Source organism: Saccopteryx bilineata, chromosome 1 (genome assembly GCF_036850765.1).
Source record: "Saccopteryx bilineata isolate mSacBil1 chromosome 1, mSacBil1_pri_phased_curated, whole genome shotgun sequence".
Taxonomy (NCBI): domain Eukaryota; kingdom Metazoa; phylum Chordata; class Mammalia; order Chiroptera; family Emballonuridae; genus Saccopteryx; species Saccopteryx bilineata.
In genome coordinates, this window is record NC_089490.1 from 390,362,368 (window position 1) to 390,374,534 (window position 12,167).

Sequence of the window (12,167 nt, forward strand, 5' to 3'; positions counted from 1 at the left end):
GACCCGCTGCTCTAGGAAAAGGGGAGAAATACTCAGCTCTAGCTCTTTGCCACTGAATCTCAGTTCACTGGCCCTGGCCCCTCACTTGTGGAGCAGTGATCCTATGCTTAAAAAAGGAGACAGGGAATTTAATCAGGATTGCAGCTGACTTAGAAATGTGTGCACATGTAATTAGTTTCCCTTATGAAGTCACCCCTTCAGAATTCAAAACAAACACATATCCCTTCAAAAACTTTTATTTGTATGAACAGTTCCTAGCTCTTGACTGGACTTAGAACTTGTAAAGAGTAGAGACCTTATATATTTGAGTTTGAAAAATGCTTCTGCTATTAATCAGAAATAATCCTTATTACTTTTTTCTGGCTTATTCCTTAGAGTAAGCCAAAAATCAAAACAAAGTATACATTTCCTAGCAGGTACATGAGAAAACAATAGAATGTCCAGAATTCTAGAGTTGACTCTTGCTGGTGAAGGACACCTTCAGCTTTGTCCATTCTCCCAATCAAAGCCTGAAGGGAAACTCTTAACGCCTCCTTCTCTGTGAAGTTACCAAGTAGCCACATTGCAGGCTACAGAGAAAAAGGAAGACTGCGCATCTTCCCTTTTCTCCTGGGATCAGCGTGCTTATTTAACAGTGATCAGGTAAAGAGGGGAGGCCGTGATCTGAGAAGAGGCGTGCTCTAAGCAGCCTGCAGTGTGGCACGGGGTTACCAGGGGTGGCAGAGAGCAGGCGATGTCAGTTCCAGCACCAGCTGAGCAGCGGCAGTCTAGAAAGTCCCACACGGGCTGCCTCTATGGGTTCAGGGAAGGGCTGAGTGCTGCCTTTCAAACATGTGCCAAATAACAGTACTCTGAACTGGGACCTTAGGGACTCCAGGTTTGGGTGGGTAGGTGCTGGAAAAGGGGAGGGCGAATGTCAGCTGCCCCCCCCCCACAGCCTTAGGCCAAAACAAACTGCAAATTAGTAAGCAGCACCTTAATGCCTCTGGTGACAGTGATAGTTGAAGTGGCAGGGTCAAGTTTGTAGGTGTTGGCATCCCCCTTTTTATATCGGTCCCGAAAAACATAAATGCTCCCATTACAGCTGGCAATCTTCCAGAGGGATGGGGCAGAGCTCCACGCCTCAGGAAGGCAAAGCCGGGTAAAGCTGTCTAGTAGGGGATTGTAGCACAATAGGGAGTCCCCTTCGGCCACGATGAACACCAGGTCCTTATGCACGGCTGCATGCATGCGGCCTGCGAAGGGCAGCACATAGGGCTTCACATGGCATTTGTCTGTCTCTGTATCAAAGCACTGGATGAGTCGAGAAGGTTTGGTAAAGAAGTCCAGGTCATTCTCCTCCCCCCCTAGTAAGTAGATGGTCCCGTTGAGGTTGGCTCCAGCGGCCCCTGACACAGCCACCTCTAGCTGCGTTGTCTCTGTCCAGACGTTATCACCTACCCGGTAATAGATAACTGCATTGGAGAGGGAATCTTGCAGTGTCTTGCCACCCAGTGAATATATGGCATCTTTCCCAGGCACAGACACCAGGGTGTGCTGGAGCCGGTCACGGGGCAAGGGTGCACACCACTCCCAGTCCACAGTGGCATTGTTACACTTCCACATGCGCCGTGGGATGGACCCTCCCACCACATACAAGTCTCCACCATGCTTGCAGGCTGCAGTAATCTGGTGGCACAAGCTGTTTTGGCCACTTACACTGATGGAGTCATCTTCCGCACAGTGCAAAGACACAGCCAGTGAGTGGGTACGAGATGACTCTTTCCCGATCAAATAAATGTGCACATTCTCCCCAATTTCCTATTGGAAAAATGAAAATGATAAATGGTACCTATTGTTTCTAGGCAAAGGCTCAGCTGAGGCACATAGCCTGAAGGTCCCAGACCACACGCTTGTATTTTCTTTTAAGCTACTCCCCTCCAGTTTCAGTGTGTCATCCTGACTCTCCCAGTCACTTTCAGGCATTTTATGCAGGGGCAGAGAATCTGTTGCACTCATCCCTTCAGCTTTTTAAAACTATCATGAGCTTGTGATTCAGACAAAGGGTGCTTAGGATTGTTAATGCAATGATGAAAGTACTTGTCTGAGCTTTGGAACTCAGAAGCTGGTGGCTTTTGTGCTCACATATACTTCCTCCTCCCCTGGCTCCTATCAGCTCCAAGCCACAGAAGACTTAATCATCAGCGATCAGAGGCCAGGCCAATTGACAGGTATGATGCATGGCTATTACAGTGTCTCGACCCTAAAGAAAGCTGCCTTACCTTCAAGCTAGTCCTGAGTGACTCTGCAAAAGCCTCTCTTTCCTCTTTATTAAAATTGATCCAGGCTTCTATTGCCTCTGTTGGGTTCTGGGAACATGGAACTCCATCTGTCGAGAGCCAGAGGAAAGGCATGGTCAGTAGCACCCTGACCATCTGGAACGATGATTTACAGCCAGGGGCTTTAGAGATGTGAAACACTTTGTTAGACTACCACCATGTACGTATGTCTGTATGAGGAAATCAGAAATTGACTTGTTTCTTTTCATCAAATGAATGGTTTGATATACTCCCATTTGGCATGGAAGCAACCTACTAGGCTGCAGAGCCCACACCTAAAGTATGGCTGTACCTCACTTGCAGGGTCAGGATTGTTACCTAAAGTTGGCTATCACCTAAAAAAATTTTTTCTATATAATCCTGACGCATCCATCATAAATTTACTGAGGTAACAGGTACATGCAGAGTGTAGGACAGATGAGAACACTTATGCACAGGGGATATTAGAGCATAAATACAAATACTTCCTTACTACCTCCTGTGGGTCGGTGCTGGTTTTATTTTCCTGGAGTCTTCCTGAAAGGAGCTGTCTCTGCAGCTATACTAAAATCTCAACTCATTTTCTCTCAGAAGGTATCTAAATTCCCACCAATAATACCGTAAACACCAGGAAGCCTCAAGTTTCCTTTCTCCTGAAACAGAACATCCACTGAACATCATACCCAAGTAGTTAGGTATGATGTGCCCTCTCCCTCAACTTACCGGAGATGATATCAGTGAGTAGATGGTGGGGCAGGTGGAGAAACTCCTCTGTGCCCTGCAGCTGTGCCAGGTGGGCCTTAGCACAGTGTTTGGCAGCAGTGTAGAGCTCAGGGTCACTGTGCCGATCTGCCAGCCACATCACCTGAAGGCAGTTCCCCACCTGCACTGTGCGGGCCAAAAACCGAGAACATTCCTCAAAGAGAGATGTCAGCTGATACATGTCTGACACCTCATAAATCTCCTGCAGCTCCTCAGCTCGAAGTTTCACAGTCCCATGGTAGATATAATCAACCAGGAGCTGGAAAACAGACTCACTAACATCCTGCAGCACAATTACCCGGTTGCGGGCCTCCTTCAGGTTGGAAGTGAACATGGACCGAAAGAAGCAGCTCTGAGCTGAGAGGACCAGCCGGTGGAGCTGAAACTCACGGCCTTCCACTGAAATGGTGACATCAGCAAAGAGCTCTTCCTCCAGACACAGTTTCATAATGCCCTGAGCCACACGGCCTGAGTGTGACCGATCTTTGAAAGTGTAGTTCACAAAGTAGTTCTCATCCATGGATGCTCCAGGCTCCTCCAGTGATTCCATGGTAGGCAACTTCTGTCTCTGCCAGCTGTCTGCAAAGCAAATGACCCTCAGTAACTTGGGGAATTCACAGCCACAGTCTATGAATTACACAGTGTAATAAAGAGAGGGAGAAGGAAAGAGAGCAAAGTGGGTCGAGACTGGCCTTAGTCCTGGCCCTGCCAATAATATCTCTGATGCTCCCCTTCAACCACAGCTGGGTTCATTCTCCTGCAGTGGCATCCTACCCCTAATGAAATCAATAAAATGCCTTACTTCGTGTTTCCCTGAGAAAACGTGGGATATTCCTTTCTGTGATATAACGAAAATCCTTGTGTTTTTGTCAATGCATGAAAGCAAGGGACTGGAGGAAGCTTATGATCTTAAAAGCCTGGCAAAGAGCCTTACAGACCAAATAACTATTGGGTATAAAACTAGTTAAGACTCTAGAGAGGAGAACCAGAGAAAAAAGACCCCCAAGTCCTAGTGTATCCAGGTAGAACCCCCCACCCCACTCACCCACCCCTACACACAAGCAGAGAGGCCAGACCTCCCAATATGAGGCTTGGCTTGTCAGCCCCGCATTTGCTCTTTTCTAAGCTTCTCCTCCGCACTGCCCCCGTTCGCCCTAATGACTCCCCTGTCCCATTCCAGAACTCGAGACAGAGCCCAGTCGTCCTCAGTCCAGGGAACTAGGGGGCCCACTGCTACATGCAGTGTCGCCGCACCACCTGGAGTCTCCTGGGAAACGGTCGCCAGGGAAACCGTTCTCTCCCACTGCCCACCCCCCAGTGCCCGCCAGCCCTTGTCAAAGCTTAGCTTAGGAAGCAGGGTGGGTTGTGGAACGTAGAACCCAGAACTCACGAGGACGGTTCTTTAGGGTCCTCACCTTCTCTCCAGCCTCTGCCACACCAAGCTAGGGCGACGCTCACCTCACGGTTTCCCCACCTGTTAGCCTCGTTCTCTCACCTGCGTTCCCTCCTTTCATTCCGAAGCTCGGAAACCGGAACCTCTGCTTCCAGCCTCGTTGCCGCCCGGAAGAAAATATAATAAACACTTCCGCTTCCGGTCCGTGCCCTTGGGGCTCCGTGTCCTGTGGCTCTTGTCTCCGGTGCTTGGTCTGCATCCGGAAAGCATGGCGGCAGTGGCGAGGGCTTGGTGGCGGGTGCTCGTCGGGGCCGGGGCCGGGGCCGGGGCGCTACCCAGGGGTGAGAACGAGATAGCCAGATGAGGCCCGGGGCAGGAGCAACGGCGCGACCAGCGCCGGGAGCCCCTCAGGCCTCACTCTGAGCTCCCGTGCCTTTTGTCTCCGTGCAGTAGCCGGGCGACCCTCGGTGCTGTTGCTCCCGTTGAGGAGAGAAAGCGCTGCGGCCGACACGCGCCGTGAGTATGTGCGGCCCGGCCCTTCTAGGGACTAGAGGCGGGGGCCCCACTTTCCGTTCTTCGTATGTTTGTCCTTGCTCTGGGATGCCCTTTGCCTGCGTCCTGGCAAATCTACCTGTCCTTGGAGAGCTGCCTGCAATGATCCTCACTGTAGAATCGTGCACTCCGTGTGTCCCTACTCCTCTCTGTTACGGCTCTTATTGCCCCCTTGTCCATTTCCGTGATTCCCTTTTTCTCTGATTAAACTGTCAGCCCTTTGAGAGCAGGAAACATAACACTTGGGTCTCGGAGCCAATATAGAGCCTGTTGTAATAGTAACTCACATTAATTGAGTGCTTATTGTGTGCCAGGCACCCGCGAAGTGTTTTTATTATTTTTTAAATGATCTTATTTAGTCGTCACAACAATCTTACGACGTAATACAGTTTTCATGCTATGGATTAGGAAACAGTCCAGTGAAATAACTTGCTCAGGGTTACAGCACTAGTAAGTGACAGAGCAGGCCTGTTGCCAGAGGCAGAGAAGACAACCGTTACCTTGCAGCCTAATTGTGAGTGCTCTGTGATGTAGGATTGAGTGAATGTGTAAAGATATGTTACAACTAACATAAGCCACCTAGGGGTCGGCCTGACCTGTGGTGGCGCAGTGGGATAAAGCGTCGACCTGGAAATGCTGAGGTCCCCGGTTCAAAACCCTGGGCTTGCCTGGTCAAGGCACATATGGGAGTTGATGCTTCCAGCTCCTCCCCCCCCCTTCTCTCTCTCTGTCTCTCCTCTCTCTCTCTGTCTCTCCCTCTCCTCTCTAAAAAAAAAAAAAAAAGCCACCTAGGGGTCAGGAGACCTGGCATTTCCCTGTTTTGAGCCCCCCCCCCTTTTTTTTTTCTCTGCAAAAGTACATGTGACTAAATAATCTGTGAAGGCTCTTAAGCCTTGAAGTTTTTAGTTTGAGCCTAGTATGAACCTGTGCTAAGGAAGTACACAGAAGCAAATGTTCTGGTTCCCACCCTTAAAGAGCTCTTAGTCTGTTAAGGAAGCTGAGATGTTGCACTGCTTTAGCAGAATTGCAGGCATTGTGAAGGAAGAGACAAGCACACCAGCTTCAGTAATTAGAGTCTTTGTGGACTGTATAGGTGCCATTTCCCCTAGGGTTTTTTGTTTTGTTTTTTTACAGAGAGAGTCAGAGAGAGGGACAGACAGACAGGAACGGAGAGAGATGAGAAGCATCAATCATCAGTTTTTCGTTGCAACATCTTAGTTGTTCTTGATTGCTTTCTCATATGTGCCTTGACCCGGGGCTACAGCAGACCGAGTAACACCTTGCTTGAGCCAGCGACCTTGGGTCCAAGCTGGTGAGCTTTGCTCAAACCAGATGAGCCTGCGCTCAAGCTGGTGACCTCGGGGTCTCAAACCTGGGTCCTCCGCATCCCAGTCCGAGGCTCTATCCACTGAGCCACTGCTTGGTCAGGCTCCCCTACGGTTTTTTTTTTTCTGTTTTTTTTTTTTTTTTTTTTTTGTATTTCTCTGAAGTTGGAAACAGGGAGGCAGTCAGACAGACTCCCGCATGCGCCCTACTGGGATCCACCCGGCACGCCACCCCGGGGTGTCGCTCTTGCTGCAATCAAGCCAATTCTAGCGCCTGAGGCAGAGGCCACAGAGCCATCCTCAGCCCCCAGGCAAACACTGCTCTAATGGAGTCTTGGCTGCGAGAGGGGAAGAGAGAGACAGAGGAAGGAGAGGGGGAGGGGTGGAGAAGCAGATGGGTGCTTCTCCTGTGTGCCCTGGCTGGGAATCGGACCCGGGACTCCCACACACCAGGCCGATGCTCTACCACTGAGCCAACCGGCCAGGGCCTCCCCTAGGTTTTTATCACTTTCTATTTCCTGGAAGAGGAAACCTCCAGCCCCACCTTTTTCAAAGTTTTACAGCGAGCTCCTTATAAGCTCATACTGATGCAGGGCTGGCTGCAACCTTTGCCATTCCTTTGTGAAATACCAGTATGTCTTTTCCTTACAGCCACTGTCAGACCACGGAATGATGTGGCCCACAAACAGCTCTCTGCTTTTGGAGAGTATGTGGCTGAAATCCTGCCCAAGTATGTCCAACAAGTTCAGGTAATATTCACTATTGCTGTTTGTGGTCTGGACCTAGAAAGAAGTGTATTCTCAGGTCACGTGGGAGTGGGTAGCCTGGTATCAAAGAAACTACAGATTCCTCCATCCCAACTTGGGCTTCTTTCTCTGCCTTAAATCAGGAGAATTGCTGAAGTGAACTGCTCCCTCGGTAGTTCTTTGTTGTCTGTCTCCTCCTCTGCCATGTCTGTAGGTGTCCTGCTACAATGAGTTAGAGATCTGTATCCATCCTGATGGAGTCATTCCAGTGCTGACTTTCCTCAGGGATCACACCAACGCACAGTTCAAATCCTTGGCTGATTTGACGGCAGTGGATATCCCGACCCGGCAGAACCGTTTTGAGGTCAGTCAGCAGAATTAAGAATGTTTGTGGAGTAATGGAAGGAAAGGGGACAGAACACTTTAAGGTTAAAGCTACCAGTAGGAAACATAGCCTTCTTAGTTTTAGGTTGGGTCAAACAATTCAACAAAGTAGTTTAGGGCCTCAGAACCAGATAGCCCTTGAGTTTGAATTCTGGCTCTGCCACCTGTAGGCTGTGCGACTTCAAACATTTTGTTTAACCTTTCTGAGTTTTAATTTTCTTATATGCAGAATAAGTATAAAATTGTCCCTACCTCTTAGGATGGTTGTGAGGATTGAGATAGTAAAGGTTGCTGGCATACAAATTCTCAGTATGTTTACTGATCATACACTGTTGGCCAGAGTCCCCCTCTCTAGTGAGGAAGAAGGACACATAAACAATTTGCTGTAGTAATATATATAACACATGGGATGTAAGAGACATGTTATAAGAATGCAGGATGCCCACTTAGCCCTGTCTGGGAGAATTCTTTGAAAGGAGAGAGAATGTTTGTCCTGAGTTTTTTTTTAAGGTGGGGGGAGGGGAGATAGTGAAACAGACTCCTTCTGCGCCCCGACTTGGATCCACCTGGCAACCCCTGTCTTTAGGCCAATGCTTGAGTACCAAGCTATTCCTAGCACCTGAGGCTGATACCCTAGGACCATCTGAGCCACTGGCTGTGGGAGGGGAAAGGGAAAGAAGGGGAAGAGGGAAGAGAGAAGCAGATGGTTGCTTATCCTGTATGCCCTGGCCAGGAATCAAACCTAGGGCATCCATGTGCTGGACTGATGCTCTATTTACTGAGCCACTGGCCAGGGCTTGTGCTGAGTCTTAATGGATGAAGAGATGATGAGGAATTAGCCCAGTGAGGATTGGGGTTGGGGGAGGTGATGTCGAGAGATATCTCAGACAAAGGGAATAGCATGAACGAAGACAAGTATGCCAACTGCTGAGCACATGTCACTCTACCTTAGGCCTTTGGAAGTAGTTGTAAGTATAGGAGGATCTTGAGGTTTGAGCGTCAAAATAGAAGGCAGGTGTACAAGGTAGAACCCTGATTCACCCTGTATCCTTATCATTGATGTTCCCCCCTCAGGGACTTCTGGCTCAGATTCTTCAGCCTGTGGCCATCTTGGTCCTCCATTCCCTCTGTTCTCCCTAGATTGTTTACAACCTGCTCTCTCTGCGCTTCAACTCTCGGATCCGTGTGAAAACCTACACAGATGAGCTGACACCTGTTGAGTCTGCAGTCTCTGTGTATAAGGCAGCCAACTGGTACGAGAGGGAGGTGAGTTACTGGACACAGTAGATCCCGCCTCTGGGCCAGAGTTACAGAACTGGCTCAGAGTGCTGTGTGCAGCACAGCCCCTCCCCAGTGTGTTGGCCATGATGGACTGCTTGTCTGAGGGCCTCTTTTCCTAGATCTGGGATATGTTTGGAGTCTTCTTTGCTAACCACCCTGACCTAAGAAGGATCCTGACAGACTATGGCTTTGAAGGACATCCTTTCCGGAAAGACTTCCCCCTATCTGGCTACGTCGAGGTAGGAGCGTTGGAACTGTGCTAGTAGCCTCAGAGAGGGGCTGGCTTGGAACCTGGGGGATCCCAGGAATGGCAGGAAATGGGGTTTGTGGATTGTGGTGGTTTAAGAGCACTGGCTCTGGATTCAAATCCTAGCTCCTTTTTTAATCTGGAGCAAGTTACTTCTCTATGACAGTTTTCTCATCTGCAAAATGGGAACAATAGTAGTATTTAACCAATGAGATTTGCAGTGTGCTAAATGATGTATGTGTAATGCCTAGTATCAATATGTTATAAATGTTCAGTTGATGCTAGCCATTATTGTAATGATCATTTTAATGACCAGACCAGCCATGAGGACACACTTAGTCTGTTCCCAAGATCAGAAAGTGGAGTATCATTTCGCCCTGCCCTGGATCTCTGAGAAGGGAGCTGATAGAGAAGACACTAAAGTTCAGCCTTTGAGAATGGCCAGAGGCAGGACCAGTAACATGCGACTGTAAGGGCCTTATAAAGAATTTCAGTGCGATACTTTATCACCCAAGTGTTGCAGGTTTATTAGCAGTTAGATAGTCTATTGTATACACGTACCCAGTGATTTTGTAGCAGTTACTTATTAGGTTATTGAGACAATGGCAGTCCAGCCTTTCTTGTTAGTGCCCAGATGCTCCTGTTTTCTTAGTGTTTTGCATGGTCCCATTTGCTTCTCAAGCTACTTCTGGTCACGGTTGCTTCCCACTCTTCCTTTCTGTCACACTTCCTGTCCCTCTAATCTAGCTTGCCTCTTCATTCTAGCACCTATTTGATCTTATCCAGCTGATCCAACAATAACAAAAAAAAAGCCGTGTCACATTTACTGCCTTGCATCTTGATACCATAATGCCAAGGCCACAAGGCCTGAACTTGAGTGCCTGCTAGTTTAGGTGTACTCTTTTTAGCGACTGACCTTGCTCCCTAACCCTGGCAAATGCTTACCATTACCTTATAAAAGTGTATGAGTGGGTGAGCAAATTCAGTTCTGCTGGAAAAGGAGCTCACAGCTCGTGATGGGATTTTGGGCAGGGGAGCCGGACTGGGTGATGGCCGGGCCCAGGGCAGAGGCTGTTCTGGACTGTGGTTGATAGGAACAGAAATGAAGATGGAGACTTGAAACAGCCTGCGACAGGAGGCAAGAGCAGACAAGGGGCTGGAGAAGTCACCCATGGCCTTGGAAAAGTGGGCTGCTTACTGTAACAAGGCTTCTGTGCACAAACTTGCCTTCTTCTTCTGCAGTTACGCTATGACGACGAGGTGAAGAGGGTGGTGGCTGAGCCAATAGAGTTGGCTCAAGAGTTCCGCAAGTTTGACCTGAATAGCCCTTGGGAGGCTTTCCCAGCCTATCGCCAGCCCCCTGAGAGCCTCAAGCTTGAAGCCGGTGACAAGAAACCCGAAACCAAGTAGCTCCAGAAAAGGCATATGGATCCTAGAAAGCACCTTATCTATAATTGAGCATCCATGTAAATAAAATTCTTAGACTCACCACTTCCCGTGTGCTTACTGTCATGAAGCTTTGACTCAGGAGAGGGGAGATGCAGGCAGGGGCTTTTCTCTCAAGGAGACTACCAAACTGGGGGTCTATTTTAATGTGACTAAATAGTGCAGTTGCGCACATGGTGACCTGCAGGCCAGGAGGTATTTCTGAGAGGGATTCTGGAGCTGAAATTCCAAGTTCTTATAGTGCACAGGGCTCAGGATGCATGTGGCATGGCCTCTCCTGAGAACTGGAAGGGTCTTAACAACTGCTGGAGAAAGCCCCTTGTCTGGTGGTAGCTAATTGGTCCAGGGGCCTGTGCAGAAACCCTTACCCACCCTCATTTCATCCAGACAGCCATAGGGTCTGTGAGTCAACTACCAGAACCAGGAAGAGCCTAAGCTCTTTGTTAATTTTTTTCCCCATTGCTTCTAGAGAGACAGGGAAGCATTCATTTGATGTCCCCCTTAGTTGTGCATTAATTGGTTACTTCCTGTATGTGCCCTGACCAGGGATCAAACCCCCAACCTTGTTTTGGAACAGTGCTCTAACCAACTGAGCTTTGTAGCCAGGGCCCGCAGCTCATATTTGAGTCGTTTTTGTGTGTGTGTGTTTTTTTTGTGACAGAGACAGAGGGACGGATAGGGACAGTAAGGGAGAAAGTTGAGAAGCATCAATTATTCTTTGCAGCACTTTAGTTGTTCATTGATTGCTTTCTCATATGTGCCTTGACTGGGGAGGAGGGGCTACAGCAGACTGAATGACCCCTTGCTCAAGCCTGCGACCTTGGGCTCAGGCTGGTGAGCCTTTCTCAAACCAGACGAGCCTGCGCTCAAGCTGGTGACCTCAGGGTTTTGAACCTGGGTCTCCACATCCCAGTTGGACGCTTTATCCACTGCTCTACCGCCTGGTCAGGCTCATATTTGAGTCTTGAACTCGGCATCCTCCTCCCTGCAACCTGACAGCTCATCACACTTGGCCAAAAGGAATCTGCCTGGACTCTGGCCTGAGCCAAGAATGCTGTAAACAAGCAAAGGAGGTCCCAAGGTTGGGGCAAAAAATACTCAAGAGTTCCATACAGATCATTCATACAAGGGGCTAGGACCCCTGCCCCAGCTGGTCTGGGGCCTGTTCAGCCAGTGTGGCTGAGTGCCTGAGGTGGAAGTGCTTGGCTCTGCCTGTCCATGGGGCTGCCTGGTCAGTCCACCATGCACGTGGAGGACTGGGCTTCGCAGCTGATGCTGTTGGCTGCTGAGGGGCTCCCTGGAGGTTGGGCTGGATGGGGTGTCAGGAGTTGGGCTCAGCTGCAGGATGTTTTGGGTGTGAGGACAGATTGTAAGGTAGTGTTACTGCCTGGGTTCTTTTCTACACTTCGGGAGGGCCAACCTTGCGCTGTTTGCTACTGAACACCTTTTTTCTATTAACTAAGCAGCCCGCCCTTCTGGGTAGGAACATGCTCAAAGCCTGACAAGCAGAAAGCCAGGCTCCTATTGCCAACAACCAGATTCCACATTTCTACACGATGGAAAGCCCCTGGGAAGCCAGAGCCAGCCCTTCCCTGTTCCACATTGAAGACTGACACGTAAAACGGGGAATGCCTGAGCAGCTTCCATTGGAAAGCTGGAGCCACGGTGTGTGGCAGGCAGATGCAGGAGCAGAGGGAAGCTGGGAAGAGTAAGACTCAGAGGACGTGGTGGGGC

The 12,167-nt window shown here is 49.4% G+C and overlaps 2 protein-coding genes across 4 annotated transcripts; one reads left to right on the forward strand and one right to left on the reverse strand.

Moving 5' to 3' along the window:
* KBTBD4 (kelch repeat and BTB domain containing 4) lies at window positions 1-4,711 on the reverse strand. 3 transcript variants are annotated; one of them, XM_066251515.1, is made up of 4 exons: window positions 4,555-4,711; window positions 3,021-3,638; window positions 2,262-2,368; window positions 1-1,800 (listed from the first exon to the last, which is right to left on the reverse strand). In XM_066251515.1, exons 1-4 carry the CDS (start codon window positions 4,709-4,711, stop codon window positions 940-942), a joined length of 1,743 nt encoding a protein of 580 aa, XP_066107612.1. In that variant the 3' UTR covers window positions 1-939. The 3 variants fall into 3 exon arrangements, with proteins under 3 accessions (XP_066107612.1, XP_066107614.1, XP_066107613.1); XM_066251517.1 differs by having other exon boundaries at window positions 4,450-4,584; XM_066251516.1 differs by having other exon boundaries at window positions 4,475-4,580.
* On the forward strand, window positions 4,639-10,478 carry NDUFS3 (NADH:ubiquinone oxidoreductase core subunit S3). The gene is made up of 7 exons (XM_066251518.1): window positions 4,639-4,793; window positions 4,903-4,968; window positions 6,981-7,078; window positions 7,290-7,439; window positions 8,600-8,725; window positions 8,860-8,979; window positions 10,230-10,478. The coding sequence occupies exons 1-7, from the start codon at window positions 4,721-4,723 to the stop codon at window positions 10,395-10,397; spliced, it is 801 nt and encodes a 266-aa protein (XP_066107615.1). The 5' UTR covers window positions 4,639-4,720; the 3' UTR covers window positions 10,398-10,478.
* The last annotated feature ends 1,689 nt before the right edge of the window (window positions 10,479-12,167 follow it).